The sequence below is a fragment of the Orycteropus afer genome, unplaced genomic scaffold (assembly GCF_000298275.1).
Source record: "Orycteropus afer afer isolate SDZICR_OR568_19922 unplaced genomic scaffold, OryAfe1.0 scaffold00052, whole genome shotgun sequence".
In the NCBI taxonomy this organism is placed as follows: Eukaryota; Metazoa; Chordata; class Mammalia; order Tubulidentata; family Orycteropodidae; genus Orycteropus; species Orycteropus afer.
In genome coordinates, this window is record NW_006921639.1 from 3,295,115 (window position 1) to 3,318,677 (window position 23,563).

Sequence of the window (23,563 nt, forward strand, 5' to 3'; positions counted from 1 at the left end):
AGAGAGATCCAAATCAGAACAACAGTGAGATACCATCCCACCCCAGCACTGATAGCAAGATTCAATGAGACAGAAAATAACAAATGCTGGTGGGGATGTGGAAAGATTTGGACTCCCTTACACTGCTGGTGGGTCTGTGAAGTGATACAACCACTGTGGAAAGCAGTACGGTGATTCCTTAGAAAGTTGGAATTGGAGATACCATTTGACCCAGCAATCTCATTACTAGGTGTATATCCCAGAAAGGTGAGATCCAGAACAGGAACAGATATATGCACACCTATGTTCATCACAGCACTATTTACAGTAGCAAAAAGATAGAAACAACCTATATGACTGTCGGCAGAATAGTGGACAACCAAATTATAGTACATGCACATAAGGGAATGCTACACAGCACTAAAGAATAATGTGGAGTCTGCAAAACACTGCATAATATGGATGAACTTGGAGGGCATTATACTGAGTGAAATAAGTTAATCACAGAAGGACAAATATAGTATTAGTTCGTTGTTGTGGAGGGTCAAGGAAAGGTTAATATATGGAGGGAAACTTTGTTAGTTGCCAGGGGTGGGAGGGGAAGGGAAGGAGCACTGCAAAAAAAAAAAAAAAAAAAAATTCATTGGCCCATGTCACTTTAGTTTTGTGTATTTCATGGTACATAAGCCACTCCTCGGAAGGAAGGTTGGGCAATCCTACTTCCGTAGTGATACTGCCTCGAAAACCCAAGGAGGGGTCGCTATGAGTTGGGGCCGACTCGACGGCACATAACAACAACAACAACAAATTATATTTCAAGAAAATGCATTTAAAAAAAAAAAAACTTAGAGGAGGCATTTTACAGTAGATTTCCCCAGTACTATCCATTCTTTGGTTTCTTGATTGCTGCTCCCATGGACATCATTGATCCACTAGAAAGAAATCTTTGACACTTTAGTTGTCATTAGTTCATGTAATATACTATTTTAAAATTTTTTATCCACAGGACTTTGAAAATAATTATTATTTTAAATTTGTGATAATTTTGAACCAATTTTTCCTTTCTTTCATCAACATTTTCATTTTTATGGATATAATTGTAGATTCACATGCAGTTGCAGGAAGGAATGCAGAGAGATCCTGTGCACTTTTCACCCAGTACCTACCAGTGGTAACATCTTGCAAAACTGTAGCATAATAGCACAGCTAGAAAATTAATATTGATAAAATCTGATCTTATTTAATTTTTCTTGTGTGTGTGTGTGTGTACTTTTCTACACAATTTTATCACATGTGTATGTTTGTGTATACACCACCATAGTCAAGATATAGAATATTTCCATTATCATAGTATCCCTCAGGTTGCCCTTTTATAACCAACCACACCACCTCCCATCCACACCTCCTCTCCACCAGCCTTGTCCCCAACCTTGGAAACTACTAATCTAAAAGGTTGTCATTTCAAGAATGTTATGTATATGGAATTGAATAGTATGTAATCCTTTAAGGATAGCTTTTTTCCACTCATTTTATTCTTTGGTGATTCATTCAAGTTGTTCCTTATATCAATAGTTTGTTGCTTTTTATTGCTGAGTAGTACTCCATGGTGAAGGGAGCCCTATTGATGTAATGGTTAAGTACTCAGCTGCTACATTAAAGGTCAGGGGTTCAAATCCAACAGCCACTCTGTGGAGGAAAAGATCCAGTGGTCTGCTCCCATAAAGATTACAGCCTAAGAAACCCTATGGGGCAATTCTACTCTGTCCAATAGGTTCACTGTAAGTTGGAATGGAATCAATGACACACAACATTCTATGATACGGATGTACTACAGTTTGTGTAACTCATTGAAGGATGTCTGTGCTGTTTTCAGTTTTGAACTATTTTAAATAGAGCTTCTATGAACAATTGTGTACAGGTTTCTATGTGAACATAAGTTTTCATTTCTCTGGGATAAAAGCCCAAAATACAAATAGTGTGTTTTATGGTGATTGCATGTTTAGTTTTATAAGAAACTGACAAACTGCTTTCTAGAATGGTTTTACCATTTTAAATTCTCAATAGTAATGGATGAGAGATCCAGTTTCTTTGCATTTGAAATTCTCATTTTTTTATATTAGCTATTCTGATAGGTGTACAGTGATATATTGTGGTTTTACTTTGAATTTTCCTAACAGCTAATGATGTTGAGCATCTTTTCCTGGCTTATTTGTCATTTGTATATTCTCTTTCATAAATACCTCTTCATATCTTTTGTCAATTTTCTAATTGATTTTTTTTACCTGTTGAGTTTTAAGAGTTCTTTATATATTATAGGCAGTAGTCCTTTGTTAAATATACGGCTTTCAACTACTTTCTTACATAGGCTTTCTCAGAGCAAAGATTTTTAGTTTTGATAATGTCTGGTTCATTAACTCTTCATTTTATGGATTGTGATTTCCATAACCCTAGATCCTAAAAATTTTCCCTAAAAGTCCTCTAGTTTTACATTAATTAGTGGTCAGTTAGGAGCTCTGGTAGTTAGTGCCTAAGGGACTTGACTGCTAATCAGAAGGCTGGCAGTTCAAACCCACCAGCTACTCCTCAGAAGGAAGGTTGTGCAATCTACTTCCATAGTGATATCACTTAGGAAACCCAAGGAGGGGTCGCTATGAGTTGGGTCCGACTCAACAGCACATAACAACAACAGTGATCAGTTATGAGTTAGTTTTTGTATAAGGTGCAAGGTTTAGGTCAGAGTTAATTTCTTTGCCAATGGATGTCCAGTTGTTCCTGTACTATTTGTTGAAAAAGCTATCTTTTCTCCATTGAATTGCTCTTGCACCTTTGTCAAAAATCAGTTGAGCATATTTATGTGGGTCTATTTCTGGGTTCTGTATTCAGTTCTACTGATCTATGTTTCTATCCCTCTACCAATACAACATAAAGAAAACAAAAGTCCTCATAACTGGACCAATAATCAGCATCATGATAAATGGAGAAAAGACTGAAGTTGTCAAAGAGTTCATATTACTTGGATCCACAGTCAACACCAATGGAAGCAGCAGTCAAGAAATCAGACATCATATGCACTGGGCAAGTCTGCTACCAAAGAACTTTTAGAGTTCTGAAGAGCAAAGATGTCTCTTTGAAGACTTAAGATGTGCCTAACCCAAGCCATGGTATTTTCAATTGCCTCATATACATGTGAAAGCCAGACATAGAATAAGGAAAGCAGAAGAAGACTTAATGCTTTTGAGTTGTGGTGTTGGCGAAGAATATAGAAAGTACCATGGACTGCCAGAAGAACAAAAAATCTGTCCTGGAAGAAGTGTAGCAGGAATGCTCCTTGGAAGCGAGAAGGGCCAGACTTTGTCTTACCTACTTTAATCATGTTGTCAGAAGGGACCATTCCATGGAGAAGGATATCATTCTTGGTAAAGTGGAAGGTAGGCAAAAAAGGGCAAGACATTCAAGGACATGGATTGATACAGTGGCTGCAACAATGGACTGAAGGTATAGCAAGTATTGTGAGGCTGGAGCAGGACTGGGCAGTGTTTTGTTCTGTTATACATAGGGTCAATGAATCAGAGCTGACTCAATGGCTCCTAACAACAACAAAAAACAATACCTCACTATCTTAGTACTATAACTATATGTTGTTGTTGTTATGTGCCGTCGAGTCAGCCCTGACTCATAGCGACCCCTCCTTGGGTTTCCGAGGCAGTATCACTACGGAAGTAGGATTGCCCAACCTTCCTTCCGAGGAGTGGCTGGCGGGTTTGAACCGCCAGCCTTCTGGTGAGCAGGCAAGTGTCTTAGCCACTATGCTACCAGAGCTCCCGATATAGTAAGCCTTAATATCGTGTAGAGTGGTTCCTTGCACTGTGTTCTTTTCAGAATTATTCCAGCTATTCTAGAGGCTGTGTATTTCCATATACATTTTAGAATTAGCTTGTCTATGTCTATGAAGGGAGCTCTGGTGGCATAGTGCCTAAGGCATTTGACAGCTAACTAGAATACTGATGGTTCAAACCTACCAGGCACTCCTAGGAAGTAACATTGAGCAATCTACTTCCATAGTGATACTGTCTCAGAAACTCAAGGAGGGGTTGCTATGAGTCAGATCCAACTCCATGGCGGTGGTTGCGTTTTTTTTTTGTGTGCGTGTTTTATGTCTATGAAAATATCTTGCTGAGATTTTGATAGAATAGCACTAAATTTATAAATCAATCTGGGGAGTATTGTCTTATAACAATATTAAGTCTTCTAATCCATGAACACTTTCTGTCTTTCCATTTATATAGGTCTTTGATTTCTTTCATCAGTATTTTATAATTTACAGTTTATAAATATTCTAAATATTTTATTAAGTATGTTATTTTTCTTTGGAGCTTTTATAAATTGTATTATTTATTTATTTTTATTGTGATTTGAGTGAAAATTTACAGAGCAAATTGGCTTTTCATTCAACAATCCATACACATTCCGTTTTGTGACAGTTACTGCAACCCCCACACTGTAACATTCTTCTCACTTCCTCCCTGTGTCTACTCCTTGCCTTCATTCTTTCTTTCCTTTCCCTCTCACCTGCCCAGCTCTACCCCTGGCAAATGTTGTCCTCTTGATCTCATATATTTTGCTGTTCTACTTAGTGAATACCCTCCTGATATTATTGTTCACCTTATAGGCCTGTCTATCATTTGTCTAACAGTTGAGTCATGGAGGTTAAATTCAGATTCTAATTTAAACAGTTTCTAAGGGCCATAGTTTCAGGGGTCCCAACAGACTTCATTAGACCAATAAGCATGGTCTTTTTTTCATGATTTTAAGTTTTGTTCCACATATTCCCACACTGAAAAACCAAGGTGTCTCTGAAGACTAAGGTGTGCCTAACCCAAGACATGGTATTTTCAATTGCCTCGTATGCATTTGAGAGCTGGACAATGAATAAGGAAGACCGAAGAAGAGTTGATGCTTTTGAGTTGTGGTGTTGGTGAAGAATGCTGAAAGTACCATGGACTGCCACAAGAACTAATGAATCTGTCCTGGAAAAAATGCAGCCAGAATGCTCCTTGGAAGGAAGAATTGACAGACTTCTCACCAACTTTGGTCATGTTGTCAGAAGGAACCATTCCCTGGAGAAGGATATCATGCTTGGTAAAGTGGAGGATCAATGAAAAAGGGGAAGGCCTTCAATGAGATGGATTGACAGTGGCTGCAGTGATGGGCTCAGGTATAGCAAGCACTGTGAGGCTGGCACAGGACTGGGTAGTGTTTCATTATGTTGTACATAGGGTCACTGTGAGTCAGAGCCAACTCAATGGCAGCTAACAACACCACCACCAACACATTCAGGACTTCTTATTGTGATTCCCTTCAGAGTGGTCAGCAGTGATATCCAGAAACTATTTAGTTCATCTGGTCTTAATGTTCAGAAGCTGGGCTTTACGTGCTCCATTAGTCCCTTGGACTAATTGTTTCTTGTATCTTTGATTTTCCTCACTTTTGTTTGCTCTGGATGGTTAGAGACCAATAGTTGCACCTTGGATGGCTGCTCACAAGCTTTGAAGACCCCAGTGGCTACTCACCAAAGGAAGATGTAGAACATTGTTTTTGTGGACTATGTTGTGCAAATTGACCTTAGTGTCCCTGAGACTACGGTCCTGAATCTGCATACCCACTGACTCATTCCCTCAGCGTGTTTAGTTATGACCAAGATGTTTTCATAATTTGTTCCCTGTGTGCTTTACTGCATTCATGGTTATATTTGCAGCACATATACATGTTTGATGCCTGTATCAAACCTATATATATCATAAATGGTATTATTTTTAACTTTGATTTCTGTGTGCTCATTGTTAGTATATAGGAATGAAGTTGATTTTTTTTTTTTTTTTTTCTCATATCCTGCAACCTTGTTGAATTCACTTATTAGTTCCAGGAAGTTTTTCTTGGCAGGATAGATTTCTTGTGATTTTCTATGTAGAATATTGGGTCATCTGCAAATACAGGCAGTTTTATTTCTTCTCTTGCAATCTACATATCTATAATTGTTTTTACTACATCAACTTTTATTAATGTGCTAATACTGGACATTTAGATTCTCAGTGGGATGGCTGGGACAAAAAAAAAAAGAACATTTTCATGCCTCTTAATATTTCTTATTAAATTTCTTTCCAAAGTCACATTATCAATTTTTCACTCCTGCCAGCATTTTGTAAGTCATTTTTTCACAAACTATCCAGGTTTGAGAGTTATTTATTTATTTACTTATTAACTTATTTATTTATTTTTTAGACAAAATCAGTTTTTACTGAGAGGAGAATAGGGCATCTCATGATATATCATTTTATTTGATTAATACTGAGGTTCAACATTGCCCACTCTTTTTATTTTAACAGATGCTGTATATTCAGACCCTACCAGGACCTTTTCTTTCAATGGATCCATCTTCATTTGTGGATGTGTATGGGTATATTGCTACTCCTCGAATTTGGAAACAAAAATCATCATTGATCTGGCGTCTTGGCCCTACATACCTCTTTGAAGAAGCCATCTCAGTGAAAACTCTGGAAGTTATTAACAAACTTGGCCCAAGATACTGTGGTAACTTCCAAGCTGTCCATACCCATGGTATGGAGTGTTTTGATTTATAAGGTTCTTGCTGGTAGTATTTTTTAAATGGAAATCCAGTTATTTATAGTATATTTATAAAGAATAAACTCAGTGCAGTCATTAGGAAAGACCTCTGTAATTAGATCATTATATATTTACAACTCAACACACAAAGTCGCAGAAAAGGAAATGACAATATCTTTTAGGTTCCAACTCCAAAGCACCTAATGGAGGAGGGTGGGTGGCTAATACCATCAGCAAAGAAAGAGAGAAGAGAATGAGATAAATAAGTTACATTTCTTTTAATGAAGAAGCTTTTTAACTAAAGTATACTGTTATTTTCAATTATTAAACAGGCAGACAAAACATCTACATTTTCATTATTGATTACTGGCTGCTTAAGCAGAGAACATTGCTCTTTGTACTCTGTCAAGTCAAGGGGGTCAGTTCCCATAGGAGGAGAATGATAAATGAATCAATGTAGGAAGGCTTGGACATGGTGAAGGGTAACTGAGCACTGTTGAGCATTTGCCCTGAACTTCATTTCCTGTGGTAAATGGCACTGACCAGAGTACTGTTCTATAAGAGTTGATGTGACAAGCTTAGGTCTAGAATAAAGTTTCACTGACTCTATTTTCATGCCAAAGACAATAGTGTTCAGTGGTAGAATTCTCACCTTCCATGTGGGATGCCTGGGTTCAGTTCCTGGCTAATGCATCTAGTGCACAGCCATCATCCACTTCTCAGTGGAGCTTTGTGTGTTGTTATTATGCTGGCCAGGTTTCAGCAGAGCCTCCAGACTAAGACAGACTAGGAAGAAAGGCCTGGTGATCTATTTCCAAAACCAGGCAATGAAAACCCTATGAATCACAATGGTCTGATCTACAACCAGTTGTGGGGATAGCACAGGATTACACAGTGTTTTGTTCTGTTGTGTATGGCGTCTCTATGGGGCCAACTTGACAGCCACTAACAACAACAACATTTTTATGCCATGCTTCTCTAGTAGCAGATGTCCCTTTGTTAACTTGAGGGACAGCTTGTGGAAAATCTTAGTTCTTTCAGTCCAGCCTTCTTCCATTTTTATAAGCTGGCTTAAGTCACTTAGCCTGTTGGTTTTAGGAGTAAAGTTATATCCTTGATAAATGCTTCATGCTCTCCTAATCCCACAACTGGAACATCTGTTTTAGAGTGGGGTCTATCTTGTGAGATTTCCCCACAATTTTCTATAAGTGTCAGGTGGGGACAAAATACACTGTAATAGAAATATCCTCTCTCAATTATTAATTTGCTATGTAGCAAATAATGTTTACTCTTCTGAGGATTGATTTCCTTTTCATTAAGATGAGAATACAAATGAGTAAAAATGAAAGATGTGTTGTTTTAGGTGAGTACTCTGATGGTGAAGCTATACCTCTTGTTGTGGAGGAGAAGGTTTCCTTTGGACTTCACATAGCCAGCTCATCCATCACCAGTGTGGCAGACATAAGACACACTTACAACGAGGTAGACAGCCGCCTGATAGCCAAAGAGGTACATCTTCTAACTTCACTTACTTCTTCATTTTTTAATCTTGTTCTTCTGGCTTGCTTCAGCTTTCGGTGCTTAAGCAAACACTAATTCATGTTTGCGTGTATGTAGACAGCTATAGGTAGGCATGCTTCCCAATTCATTTGTTAGAATATCCTTAGATCTCCCCAGCAGTAGTATCTCTCAAGACTAAACCTGTTGTTTATAATCACTCAGAAGACAAAGCAGGTGTTTTTTGATAGAGCAAGAACAAATGGGATATTTTATAAGCCTTTTATAGCCTGAGAACTCTATTGAGCTTCTATTTGTCTGTGTGCTACTGATTCACCAACACTATTCTTCGAGGTGCTTTTTTTTTTTTTTTTTTTTTAGGAACAGCACACTTGCAAAATAAGCAGATGTGTTTGTAGACAAGGATGCTATGAGATTTGCTACTTCCTAATTGTTGTATAGGAGCTCTGGTAGCATAGTGCCTAAGGCACTTGACTGCTAACCAGAAGGCTGGCAGTTCAAACCCACCAGCCACTCCTCGGAAGGAAGGTTGGGCAATCCTACTTCCATAGTGACACTGCCTCGAAAACCCAAGGAGGGGTCGCTATGAGTTAGGGCTGACTCAACGGCAAATAACAACAACAACAACAAATTGTTGTATAGGAGCTCTGGTAGCATAGTGTCTAAGGCACTTGACTGCTAACCAGAAGGCTGGCAGTTCAAACCCACCAGCAACTCCTCAGAAGGAAGGTTGGGCAATCTACTTCTGTAGTGATACTGCCTTGGCAATCCAAGGAGGGGTCACTATGAGTCGAGTCCGACTCAACAACACATAACAACAACAACAATTGTATAAACTAGACTTTTTGGTGAGTGTTGATGAATTTGGGCCAATTTGTTTACATTATCTCCACACTCTGGGACAAAGCACCACCTTCTTTTACTGAGGATGGGGACCAGGGACTAGATCCAGTTAAGTACTACCTTACCAGTGGTGCATTTTCTGGGGAAGCAAGCATACTGCTGTCGAGTCGGACCTGACTCATAGCAACCCCTCCTTTGGTTTCTGGGGTGATATCACTAGGGAAGTAGATTGCACAACCTTCCTTCTGAGGAGTGGCTGGTGGGTTTGAACCACCAGCCTTCTGGTTAGCAGTCAAATTCCTTAGGCACTATGCCACCAGAGCTCCCATTTTCTGGGGAGGAGGCCAGTATTCTCATCTTCCTTCCCTTCTGCATCCAGAGAAGAGTGGTGCTTGGAATGTCTGGATAACACCAGATTGGGAAAGTGGCAGCCTTTGTCTAGTAGCCCTGTCTTAACTCAAGAGTCCCTGGCCCTTCTCACTCTCATTAATGTCTCATTGCAAGCATGTGGTGGATCCAATGCTGCTTCCTTATAATGGAGCCATAGCTTGGGAGGCAGGGCATGTGAACTAAATTTGGCTTCATTCCCTGACATAGGCTTGATTATTTTTCACTGACCATTATTTTGTGAGTGCCAACAGACACTCAAGCGCAAGACCTTTTCCTACCTGGGACAGTTTCTTAGGACTAATTTTTGCTAATTTTTCTAGATGAACATTTCATCTCGTGACAGTGCCACACCTGTGTTCTTGCTAAGAAATTGTGCTGGTCACCTCTTGGGCTCTCTTCGAACCATTGGAGCAGCTGCTGTGGGCCACTTAGGTATGCAAGGCTAAGAAGCTTGACTGTTATTTGGGAAGAAGGGCTTGAGTTGCTGTCAGTTGTGCAGCCTGGGTATTCTGGAGCTACAAGAAGAGAGGAGCATGTTGGGGAGCCAGGATGCTGAGTGCTAAGATTGGGGAGCTAGGGCAGATGAGAGGTGGCCCCACAAGCATGGAGATCAGTATCTAAATTACTTAGCACTGCTGTAACAAAAAATACTACAAGTGGGTGGGTTTAAATGACAGAAATTTGTTTTCTCATAATTCTGGAGGTTAAAAGTCCAAATCAGAGTCTCTGCCATATTGATTCCCTGTGCACTTCTCTCCTAGGTTCTGGTGGCTGACAGCAATCCTTGTTTTTTTTTTTTTTTTTTTTTTCAGAACCTCACATGACATCTGTTTTATCCCTCTGTGTGTATCTGTGTCTAATCTAGTTTTTTTTTTATATAAGACACCACTCAGATGTGATTAGATTTAGGACCCACACTACTCTGATATGATCTCATTGATATAACAAAAGACCCTTCACAAACAGGACATATTTAGAGATTGAGGTTAGCATCACACATTTCATAGCATCATTCCACATTTCTTTTTGAGAGCACACAATTCAATCCATAACAATCAGTTTACATTGGACACATTGGCAGTGAACTAAGCTACTGACTCCACTGGAATCTATGTCCAATGGGAGCCCATCAAGTGAGTAGAGTGGGCATTTATCCTTGAGCAGAGAGAAAACAGCAGCCAGAGACTGCTGGTCACTGTGCAATCTGGAGAGAGTAGTGTCCAGCCCAGTGATATCTAGAGAGCAAGAACGACCCAGAAGGTATCAGAACAATGAGAAAATAGAGGCTCAGAGGAATTCTGGCTCATTGAACATTTCAGAAAAAAGGCAGAGCATGTCAAGTCCATTCCTGGGTCCCACTTGCTAGTGGGGATAGGACTGTGACTATACAGCCAGGCCTTCTGCTTACTACCTGGGGCCTCTGTGAGGCAGAGCCAACAGCTTTAAGGTCTTTTATATGACTACTGTTAACCTTGTCAACAGTGGTTGGTGCCTCAGTGAACCTGTAGCATTTTTGGAAGCCAATCTGAAATGTTCTGGGCTGTCTCAGCCTCCTGATGAACCATAGAGAACTTTGTGCAGTATTTTTCAGTAACCTAAGACTTTCAAAAGCCACCCTTCTCTCACACCTAGCCTGTACCATGTGTGATGACAGTGGCACTGGCTGGTCATCCACTTTATATGCTACTGGGAGATTTTCCAAGACAGTAAATCTGGGCCTTCCTGATGATATGCCCCTTCATCCCAACAGGGGTGAGGGTGTTCCACTCCAGCCCTGCGGCCAGCAGCCTGGACTTCATTGGAGGACCTGCCATCCTCTTGGGCCTAATGTCCTTAGCAACAGATGACCATACCATGTATGCAGCTGTGAAAGTCTTGCACTCCGTCCTGACCAGCAATGCCATGTGTGACCGCCTGATGAACCACATCTCTGGGTACCAGGTAATCTGACCCTCCCACTTGAGCCTGGGATGTTCCAAAGGGTTGTCACCCTGAGGAGCAAGAAAGCGCTTCCCATGCCCCAGTGCACAGTCCCTCCAGTGGGACTTCTTGGAAAATACAATCAAAAGCTCTGGGTCCTGAGGTTAGCATCACACAGAGCAGGGCTAGGTGATCACCAACGAGAGAGGAGGGTAGTGCAGGGTGGGGATACTCACCAACTGTGGCTACTAGCATCTTTTGCTGAATCCAAGAATCACTTATGGTTCTCCTCATTGAATCTAGCTTGATGGATAAGGGCTCAGGCCATGGACCTAGATTACATGGGCTTGAATCCGTCCCCTCCTTTAACTTGCTGTGTAACTTTGAGTAAGATACTGTGTCTTAGCTTTCTCAACTTTATGACATAGTTCCCATGTAGTGAGGATTAGTTGATAGTGCCTGAACCAGAATAAGTGCTCAATAAACATGAGCCATTGCTAGTTCTTAAAATCTTTAGGCCTCAGTTCTATAATTAGTAATATGGGAATAATAACAGCACCTAGGTATCATATGATCAAGAACTGATGGCATTGAAAGAGGAAGTCCAAGCTGCACTGAATGAATTGGCCAAAAAAACGAGGCTCTAGGAATTGATGGAATTCCCATTGAGATGTTTCAATAAACAGATGTAGCACCGGAGATGCTCACTCATTAATGCCAAGAAACTTGGAAGACAGCTACCTGGCCAACTGACTGGAAGAGATCCATATTTGTGCCCATTCCAAATAAAGATGATCCAACAGAATGCAGAAATTATCAAACAATATCAATAACATTGCATGCAAGTAAAATTTTGCTGAAGATAATTCAAAAATGGTCACAGCACTGGCAGGAATTCAAGCCAGATTCAGAAGAGGGCATTGAAAGAAGGATATCATCGCTGATGTCAGATGGATCTTGGCAGAAAGAAAATAATACCAGAAAAATGTTTATATGTGTTTCATTTGCTATGCAAAGACATTTGACTGTGTGGATCATAACAAATTATGGATATCATTGCAAAGAATGATAATTCCAGAATACTTAATTGTGCTCACAAGGAACTTGTACATAGACCAAGAGGCAGTCTTTCAAACAGAGCAAGGGAATACTGCATGGTTTAAAATCAGGAAGAATGTGTGTCAGGGTTGAATTTTTTCACCAACCTTATTCAATCTGCATGCTGAGCAAATAGCGAAGCTGGACTATAGGAAGAAGAATACAGCATCAGGATTGGAGGAAGACTCATTACCAAGTTGTAATATGCAAATGACATAACCTTGCTTCCTGAAAGTGAAGAGGACTTGAAGCACTTACTGATGAAGATAAAAAATTACAGTGTTCAGTGTGGATTACACTCAACATAAAGAAAACAAAAATGCTCAAAATTGAACAAATAAGCAACATCATGATAAATGGAGAAAAGATTGAAGTTGTCAAGGATTTCATTTTACTTGGATCTACAATCAACACCCATGAAAGTAGTCCAGAAATCAAATGTCATATTGCACTGCACAAATCTGCTGCAAAAGATTTCTTTAAAGTGGTAAGGAGTAAAGATGTCAGTTCAAAGACTAAGGTACATCTGACCCAAGCCATGGCATTTTCTATGGCCTCATGCACATGAGCTGGACAATGAATAAGGAAGACCAAAGAAGAGTTGATGCTTTTGAGTTGTGGTGTGAGTGAAGAATATTGAAAGTACCATGAACTGCCAGAAGAATGAACAAATCTGTCCTGGAAGAAGTGCAACAGGAATGTTTCTTGGACTCGAGAATTGCCAGACTTCATCTCTCATACTTTGGCCATGTTTTCAGAAGATACCAATTCCTGGAGAAGGAAATCATGCTGGGTAAAGTAGATGGTTAGCAAAAAAGGGAAGGCCCTCAATAAGATGGATTGACATAGTAACTACTGATGATGGGCTCAAACATGGCAATGATTGTGAGGATGGTGCAGAAGTGAGCAGTGTTTCATTCTGTTGTATGTAGTGTTGCTATGAGTTGAAACTGACTTGACAACACATAACAACAATTCATAGGGGTTCTATGATGACCGAGTATGTGTGTAGAAGAGAGGCTACCCACAGTCCCTGCAATAAGTGTGTTTATTGTGATTGTTATTGTTACTCACTGTATTAGAATGGGTTCTCTAGAGAAGCAAAACCAGTAAAGATTATATAGAGATAAAGAAATAGAAATATATCTTAGGAAAATGGCCCACACACTTATAGAAGCTGGCAATTCCCACGTTCTTGGATCAAACATCAAGTTGGAGGCTTTTCCCAACTGACACAGCTGCAGGGACTAAAGAGCTCAAGGTTAGCAGGTGGTATACCAACTGTTGACTCCAGCAAATGATGAATCCAAGATCTCCAGGCTGAATGGTGGATTGTTCATTTATGGACAGTTGTAAGCAGCACAACAGAATTCCAATCCACAGAAGAATGTCTCTTTTCCCAGGATGTCCATAAATATACTGGAAGCAGTCCACACCCCTAGGGAAACTCCCTTTCAATGGATTGGCTGCTCAAAACATATACATCTGATCCCATCATTGGAACAACCCACATCACAATTGCTTAAACCACACAGAATTGTGGTCCAGTCATGTTGACACACAGCTCCAACTATCACAGTCCACCCCTTGTCAACTTGGCAGTTGTGCACATCTTCTTAACCATATATAGTCTCTAAGGACAATTACAAAATCATATTTGCTCCAAACAAGATATGCTAACACGCGTACAACCGAAACGCATTAACCTTATTTACATTTCACAGTTCATAACAGAAGGAAACAAAAATATTTGATGCACATATACAGTAAAGAAATATCACAATCACAATCCTCATTTCTGCAACTGGTCACTGGTCATAGCTGATATTCAGAATTACTTTCTTCCACCACTCATTCTGTATTTCCCTTGCCCTCAGCAAGCACCTCAGCTGGTCATGATTCTTTGTCTGATGGGTGACCCAAACCTTCTTTCCTGAAGGGTCTGGACCATTAGTGGTTGTATCAGAATTGGGTTGCTGTAATTTTCCATTGACTTTAATCACAGGGCATGGTAGTACTAAGAGATGTCCTAAAGAATCTCCTGTATTCCAGACATATTCTTCTTTACCTCCATTATGTAATTTTAATCCAATTTCCCCTTGGTAATCAGGATCTATCACACCAGATAGAACAGTAATGACCTTCTTTGTTGATCCAGAGGCATGAGGAAGCCAAAATAGCTGGGTGGCATTCTTACTTTCCAGTTCAATGCAATCAGTATTGTGTCACCAGGTGGGAATGTTCCTCCATTGGGACTAGGATTTCCAGACCCGCAGAGCATAGGGTATCATGGAAGGAAGCAAAAATTTTTTGAGTGGGTCACTAGGGGTAATAGTGAGTGATACCACTCCCGTTTCCACCCCTTGGTTCCTGGACCTGTGAATCCTGGCTATTGGAGAAACAGAACCGTATATTGGATGCTGGTTTAGAGCATATACAGCTTCCTGCAGAACATTGCCCCAACCCTTCAAGGTATTGCCACCTAGCTGGTGTTGTAATTGTGTTTTCAGTAGGCCATTTCATCATTCTATAAAGCGAGCTGCTTCAGGATGATGGGGAACATGGGAAGACCAGTGAATTCCATGAGCATAGGCCCATTGCCACACTTCATTTGCTGTGAAGTGAGTCCCTTGATTTGAAACAATGCTGTGTAGGATATGATGAGGGTAGATAAGGCATTCTGTAAGTCCACAGATGGTAGTTTTGGCAGCAGCATTGTGTGCAGGGAAGGCAAATCCATATCCAGAATAAGTATCTATTCCAGTAAGAACAAAATGCTGTGCTTTCCATGATGGAAGTGGTCCAATGTAATCAACCTGCCATCAGGTTGTTGGCTGATCACCCTAAGGAATGGTTCCATATCGCAGACTTGGTGTTGGTCTCTGCTGCTGGCAGATTGGGCACTCAGCAGTGTCAGTAGCCAAATCAGCCTTGGTAAGTGAGAGTCCATGTTGCCGAGTCCATGCATAGCCTCCATCCCTGCCACCATGGCCACTTTGTTCATGAGCCCACTGAGCAATGACAGGAGTATCTGGGGAAAAAGGATGGCTGGTTTCCACTGAACATGTCATCCTATCCATCTGATTGTTAAAGTCCTCCTCTGCCAAGGTCACCTTGTGGTGAGCATTCACATGGGACACAAATATCTTTACTCCTTTTGCTCATTAGGAGAGATCTATCCACATACCTCTTCTCCATACATGCTTGTCACCAATTTCCCAATCATGCTCCTTCCAAGTCCCAGACCATCTGGCCAAGCCATTAGTTACAGCCCATGAATCCATATACAATCACATATCTGTCCATTTCTTATTCCATGCAAAGTGAACAGCCATATGCACAGCTCAAAGTTCTGCCCAATGGGAGGATTTCCCTTCACCACTGTCCTTTAAGGAAGTCCCAGAAAGGGGCTTCAGTGCCACTGCTATCCACTTTTGAGTGGTGCCTGCATATTATGAAGAACCATCTCTAAACCAGGCAGGAGATTTTTCTTCCTCAGTCAACTGTAGCTCCCCATGAGGTCATAGGTGCAGATTGGGAGAGGGAAGGTAATGTGACTGGAGTGGAGACCATAGGCATTTGGGCCACTTCCTCATGCAATTTACTTTTGCCTTCAGGTTCTGCTCAAGCTTGATCTCTGATATACCCTTTCCATTTAATGATGGAGTGCCTCTGTGCACATCCAACTTTATGACTCTGTGGGTCAGACAACATCCAGTTCATGATAGGACGCTCAGGCCTTATGGTGACTTGGTGGCCCATGGTTAGATGTTCAGTCTCTACTAAAGCCCAGTAACAAGCCAAAAGCTGTTTCTCAAAAGGAGATTAGTTATCTGCACAGAATGGTAGGGCTTTGCTCCAAAACTCCAGGGGTCTGTGTTGTGATTCACCAATAGGGACCTGCCAAAGACTCCAAACAGCATCTCTATCTACTACAGACACTTCAAGCACCATTGGGTCAGCTGGATCATATGGCCCAAGTGGCAGAGCAGCCTGCACAGCAGCCTGAACCTGTTGCAGAGCCTTCTGTTCTGGGCCCCACTCAAAACTAAAAGATTTCTGAGTCACTTGATAAAGAGGTCACAGCAACACACCCAAATGAGGAATATGTTGCCTCGAAAATACAAAGAGGCCCACCAGATGTTGTGCTTCCTTTTTAGTTGTGAGAAAAGCTGGATACAATAACTTATCCTTCACTTTAGTAGGAATATCTCGACATGCCCCACACCATTGGACCCTTAGAAATTTCACTGAGGTGGAAGGTACCTGAATCTTTCTTGGGTTAATTTCTTAACCCCTAGCATGCACATGTTTCACCAATAAGTCTAGAGTCATTGATATTTCTTCCTTACAAGGTCTAATCAGCATAATGTCATCAATATAATGGACCAGTGTGATGTCTTGTGGAAGGGAAAGGCGATCGAGATCCCTATGGACTAAATTATGACATAGTGCTGGGGAATTGATATACCTCTGAGGAAGCTCTGTGAAAGTATACTGTTGGCCTTGCCAGTTGAAGGCAAACTGCTTCTTATGGTCCTTTGAAATTAGTATTGAGAAAAAAGCATTGGCCACATCAATAGCTGCATACCAAGTACCAGGTGATGTGCTAATTTGCTTAAACAATGAAACCACATCAGGAACAGCAGCTGCAAATGGACTCACCACCTGATTAAGTTTACAATAATCTACTGTCATTCTCCAAGATCCATCTGTTTTTTGCACAGGCCAAATAGGCAAATTCAATGGCAATGTGGGGGGAATCACCACCCCTGCATCCTTCAAGTCCTTGATGGTGACAGTAATCTCTGCAAACTCTTCCAGGGATGTAGTATTGCTTTTGATTTACTATTTTTGTAGGTAGAGGCAGTTCTAATGGTTTCCATTCAGCTTTTCCTACCATAATAACCCTTACTCCACACATCAGGGACCCAATGTGGGAATTCTGCCAATTTCTCAGTACATCTATTCCAATTATGCATTCTAGAACTGGGGACATCACTATAGGATGGGTTTGGGGACCCACTGGACCCACTGTGAGATACACCTTAGGTAAGATTCTATCAATACTTGACCTCCATATGCCCCCACTCTGACTGGTGGGCCACAATGATACCTTGGGTTTCTTGGAATTAGTGTCAGTTCAGAGGCAGTGTACAGTAATCACCAACAAGTCTGATTATTTCCTTTTCCAATGACAAGTCACTCTTGTATAAGGCCTCAGATCTCTTTGGGAACAGTTGGGAGAAAGACTGACATTATAGATTTTTGGCAATGGGTCCTTTCTCAAAGGGATCTGGTCTCCCCTTCATTCAAGGGGTTGTGGGTTTGTAAGTTGACTCAAGTCTGGGAATTGATTGAGAGGCTGTGACTCTGTATCCTGGTGATTCAATCTAGGCTGCTGTTCATGTGACCTAGAATTCGTCTGTCTGTACAGTTGTTGTTGTTGTTATGTGCCGTCAAGTCGGACCCAACTCATAGCGACCCCTCCTTGGGTTTCCGAAGGAGTATCACTATGGAAGTAGATTGCCCCATTTTCCTTCTGAGGAGTGGCTGGTGGGTTTGAACCACTAGCCTTCTGGTTAGCAGTCAAGTGCCTTAGCCACTATGCTACCAGAGTCAAGTAAATATTTAGTAGGTTTGCCATGTATTGCACTACTAGGAACACCATGCACAAGTAGCCAGTGCCATAATTCCACAGGAGTCGGACTATACTGTTCCAACTCTGCTGTCCATTATGGTAACCACATCCACCTTGCCTTTGTCAATTAACTGCTGCCACTTGGCCCCTACTACCACAGGGTCCAATCAGCCCCATTGTAGTTAAATGTCTTAGTTCAATTAGGGCAGTTCCCACTGTCAAATCTGGCTTATATAAAATAGCAATCACAACAGTCTTCAAGGATGCTGGAGCTCCCTTCACAAATTTATTCTTCACCATACTGGTGAAATCATGCCTTCTGGACTCTATTTATGGCTCTAGGGTTCTAATCTGATAAATCCATTCTAACAGGCCAATTTCCCTAAGCCTCTGGATATCTTCTTCTACATTATACCAAGACAAGTCTGGTATTCACCTTGACTTAAAGTTGTTGTTGTTGTTGTTATGTGCCATTGAGTCGGACCCGACTCATAGTGATCCCTCCTTGGGTTTCTGAGGCAGTATCACTATGGAAGTAGATTGCCCAACCTTCCTTCCGAGGAGTGGCTGGTGGGTTTGAACGGCCAGCCTTCTGGTTAGCCGTCAAGTGCCTTAGCCACTATGCTACCAGAGCTCCCTGACTTAAGGTAGGCCACCACATAATCCATGCTTCAGTAAGCCAACCAAATAAACTATAAGATCCTTTTCTAATCTCTCGAGTTGAAACATTGAATAAAAAATCCATACTTAGTGGGCCCAAATCAATAAAGTCAGACTAATCCAATGTTACATTCCTTGCACCACTATCCCACACCCTCAGTAGCCATTCCCATACATATTCTCCAGGTTTCTGTTTGTACATGTTAGCAAAATCAAGTAGCTCTTTTCAGGTGTAGCATACCACCTCCTCAGTCACACTTTCTATTTCACCTTTTGAGGCTCGCTTAGACTTAACTTTAGTTATAGGTCTAGCAGCAACAATAGGTGGTTGGGGCTGTTCCTGAGAACATTCAGGAATGTCTTCCATGGCCTCTGCCTCAGGTAATGAGCCAGCAGGAACAGTTTGGCTAATCCCATCAAACTGTGGTGGAGGGGATAATGGTTTTACAGTAATCCCTTCAGATGGGAGGGAATCAACAGAATCTACAGGCTCCATATCCTGATCTTCTTGACTATCTTCCCATATGTCCCCATTCCAGGTTTCAGGATCCCATGTTTTCATGTCTCACTTTAACTTCAGACACCCTTCTGGTTTGGTAATTTAATTGATGTTGTAATTCAGCCACAATTACAATAAGACTTTGGGTTTGTTTTCAGCAATATCAGCTCTGTTACTAGAAGAAATAAGACTTTCTTTCAGAGCACAACTGGAAACACCGAGGTATTTTATGTGGCACTTAAGCCCTGACTCAGCAGCCCTGAGCTCATCTCTCTGTTTCACCACTTTGTCTAGTGTAAGTAGGACCAACCAACCGGCTTCTTTATACTCCTCATGCTGGCAAAATTGCAGAAAGGTATCAAATATGAAATCGCCCAGATCCTTACTTCTCACAAGTACTTGAACTATTGGTGGTGTTATTTTGCATACTAATGTTGCCACCTCAAGCCATGGATTAGCAGGGCCATCTTTACTAACAGAGGCAGGGTCACTAGTGCCTTTATGATTAATCAAATTGGAGAACCAATTTAGGAAGCCCATCCTTAGGATTTTGTCTCTCTAGAACCACTCTTGGTACCAAATGTGTTAGACTGGGTTCTGTAGAGAAGCAAAACCAGTAAAGCTTATATATAGAGGAAGAATATATCCTATATATCTTAGGAAAATGGCCCACACACTTACAGAAGCTGGCAAGTCCCAAGTTCTTGGATCAAACATCAAGCTGGAGGCTTTTCCCGACTGACACAGCTGCAGGGACTAAAGAGCTCAAGGTTAGCAGGCAGTGTACTGGCTGTTGACTCCAACAAGGGACAAATCCAAGATCTCCAGGCCGAATAGTGGAATGTTCATTCATGGACAGTTGTAGGCAGCACAACTGAATCCCAATCTGCAGAAGAATGTCTCTTTTCCCAGAATGTCCATAAATATACTGGAAGTAGCCCACACCCCTAGGGAAACTCCCTTTCAATGGATTGGCTGCTCAAAACATATACATCTGATCCCATCATTGGAACAGCCCACATCACAATTACTTAAACCACAGGGAACTGTGGTTCAGCCAAGTTGACACACAGCTCCAACTATCACACTCACTAATCATAAAATCAGATAAGACATAGTCATTGCCCTCAAGTAACTCAGTTGTGTGACTGGGAGCCTTCTTATGTCTTTGGAGAGGTCAGGAATTAAGTAGAAGAAGCTGTGTGGTGTCAAGTCAGGTACACCACCTGACTAGGACTACTATTGTGGTTGAATAACAAGTGTCTTCCTCCTGCCTCTGCCTCTTAGCCCATTCTCTACGTAGATGCCAGTTATAGTTCTACATTGCAGATCTGATTATAGCTCTCTCTCGGGTAACCTATCCCTGATAAACAATCCCAAACTCCTTAGACTGGGATTTAGGACCTTTCAAAACTGGCCACCAATTTGTCCTTCCAGACCCATCTCCCCTGACCCCCGAGGCAGAGTTTCACATCCTGATCTCCTGCCTTTCCAAATCCTGCATCATCATGAATTGCTCGCTCAACACATGATGCAATATTGTGCATATGTTGTCTCAGCTGGGAGTATCATCTCTCTCTTTTACCCAAATAAGCTTCTCCTGTCTTCCTTGGTCAAGCTCAAAGGGTAAGGGTAATACTTTTGCTTGTCTCCTTTGCTGAGTGGGGGTCTTCTCTTAGGCTCCCATGGCTCTGTGACTCCCAATTCTAACTGCTCGCACACTTCTGTGACTAATTATTCCATGCATCTCCACTAGACTCTAAATCTTCTACTTTGTTTCTTATTCTTTGCCAGTGTCCTACCGACACCAAATGTTGTTGTTGTTGTTATGTGCTGTCGAGTCAGACCCGACTCATAGCGACCCCTCCTTGGGTTGCCGAGGCAGTATCACTACGGAAGTAGATTGCCCCATCTTCCTTCCAAGGAGTGGCTAGTGGGTTTGATCCACTAGCCTTCTGGTTAGCAGTCAAGTGCCTTAGACACTATGCTCCTCTGACACCAAATAGGCACTTGGAAATAAGTGAAAGTATGTGGTTGGGTTTATATTGTGGCTTGTTGCCATCAAGTTGGCTCCAAATCATGGTGACTCTATGTACAACACAGCAAGATGTTGCCCGGTCCTGCGCCATCTACATGATTGTTGACATGTTTGAATCCATTCTTGTGACCAAAGTTTATATTCAAACTCAAGAATTGGGGCTTTTGGTATATAAAACTTTTCTTTGATTATATTGTTAAGGATAATAGTAACAGGATTTGTTCCAATTCAACACATGAGTATTGTGGCAAGAGGTTATAATAAATATTTTGAGCATTCCTAAAAAAGTACAAAACACTTTCTGTTCTCTTGGATATATCTTATTTTAATCAGACAAATAATAAAATAATTTGAATACAAAGGAAAATACAATAAAATGTCCAAGATTACCTTCAAGAACTACCACTCTCTGTTACTCTGTGGTTACCATTTCTAATAAACTTTGAGCTCCTTAAAGGGCTAAGACCATTTTGTGTTTACCATTGCCTCCTCACAGCTTGGTTCAGGATGTGGCATGGCATGACTGGTCAACAAACGCTCCTTGAATGAATGTAGGAAGAAAGAGGGAAAGGGAGGGGAGGAGAGACACTAGAGTTGCAGGGACAGACAAAATGAATTAAGTTCCTCCCTTCGTAGAACTTACGGTTTAACAGAATGGACAGAAGAATGTTATCATAATTAAACAAAGACTCCCAAATACCTCATTTGAGTAAAGAACACACCAGAGTCAGAGATGTATTATATCTTTACACATGAATGTAGCCAAAGGAGATTTTATTTATTTCTTTTTAATTCCTTTAAAACTGTAAAGTATAATAAAACATATATATATATATATATATATATATATATAGTGCTTTAGGTGCAAGTTTACAGAGCAGAGTTTGTTTTACATTCAACATTTAGTGTACATTTAGTTTCACTCCCTGTTTACCATCCCAGCCCTAACCCTGTCCCTACACCCCTGCCCTGTAAACTCCCCACCCCCCCTCCATGCCTCTCATAATTATGCACTCCTGTATGTCCTGCATTTCCTCCATGCAAATGTTGCCCTTCTGGTTCCCCATGGTCAATTGCTCCAAGGGATACATCTCCATAGAATATGTGGGTGTGTCACCCTGGGTTGAGTGGGCTGCATGTACATCTTGTTTACTATTGGGCTGAGAGCTAGCCCCTGGGAGTGAGTTTTATTCTAGGCCCAGAATGTATCCCAGGGCCATAGTATTGGGGGTCTCACCAGACTCTATCTGACTAGTAATTCTGGTCATTATTGTGTTTTTGGATTTTGTTCCACATTTTTCCTCCCACTCTATCCAGGATCTCCAGTTTTGATGCCTTCATGAGTGGTTGAACAAAGGAAATTTAAAAACTCTTCTTTGTCTAAAAATTGAGATACTTGAAATATGTATGAAAAATCAAAAAGGGAGGGCTGGGTAAGGCTAAGGGAAGAGGGAAATGGTAAGGTTGCATGAAAAAATATTACATTTTTAAAGTTATGTTTTAAAATATTTTTAAGTATATATTTTTAACCTTTCCTGAATACTCTTTATAAAATAGAATATTGTTCCTCATTTCTTTCTAGATACCTTTTCTTACTTTCCTTTTCTTCGTAACATGCCTTGCCAGTTGGTATGATGTTTATTTACAAGTTTACATGTTTGTGATCTGTTTTGGCCTCATGGACATATGCCCATGAAAGCAGGAGCTGGAATTGTCCACTGCTGCACCCTAAGAGCACATGATAGAGAGAAGATGTTTAGTAAGGATTTAAGGAATAGATCAGTGAATGAAAACAAGGGTCTGCAGTTTAATGACTTGCTGATGAGTGAACCTGATCATTTTTAGACTTTTACTCTGTGTTCATTTGCTGGTTTGAGATTGAATGTGAAAGGGTAAACCTTCCTATCTATTATTTATATCAAATTTATCTATCACCTTATTTTCAGACTAAAGACACTTAGCTTAGTTTTATGGGATGGATTTTCTTAGCAACATAGTGTTCCAGACTCAACATAAAAACATACCCAAGGGAAGGACTCAAGAGATCTAAAAACAGATGTCTGCACAGAGCCACAGAGAAAGGAAAAGCTGTGGAGCAGTGCCAAGCAAATTTGATGGAAAATGAGGGAGGGGATAGAACTCTACCACATTAAGATGTGTGAATTTCTTCTCAGAGGTGATATGGAGTCATAGGAAAGTTTCAAATAGTGAGATGGTATGGTTTATGCTTTGGAATTGTCCTTATGAGTGGTACATTGGTGGGGACAGATTTGAACTGGGGACTGACATAGAATCACAACATAGTATGACCTGGAAAAACTCAAGATCTTTTTGAGGAGATTGAACAGATGACATC

General features: G+C 40.9%; 1 protein-coding gene across 1 annotated transcript in view; it reads left to right on the forward strand.

Moving 5' to 3' along the window:
* WDFY4 (WDFY family member 4) overlaps window positions 1-23,563 on the forward strand; it is a 532,480-nt gene that overhangs the window by 167,197 nt on the left and 341,720 nt on the right. The window contains exons 19-22 of the mRNA XM_042780664.1: window positions 6,363-6,594; window positions 7,964-8,109; window positions 9,672-9,783; window positions 11,102-11,292. Of these exons, the coding sequence (XP_042636598.1) occupies window positions 6,363-6,594; window positions 7,964-8,109; window positions 9,672-9,783; window positions 11,102-11,292 (681 nt within the window). The remainder of the gene's footprint in view (window positions 1-6,362; window positions 6,595-7,963; window positions 8,110-9,671; window positions 9,784-11,101; window positions 11,293-23,563) is intronic.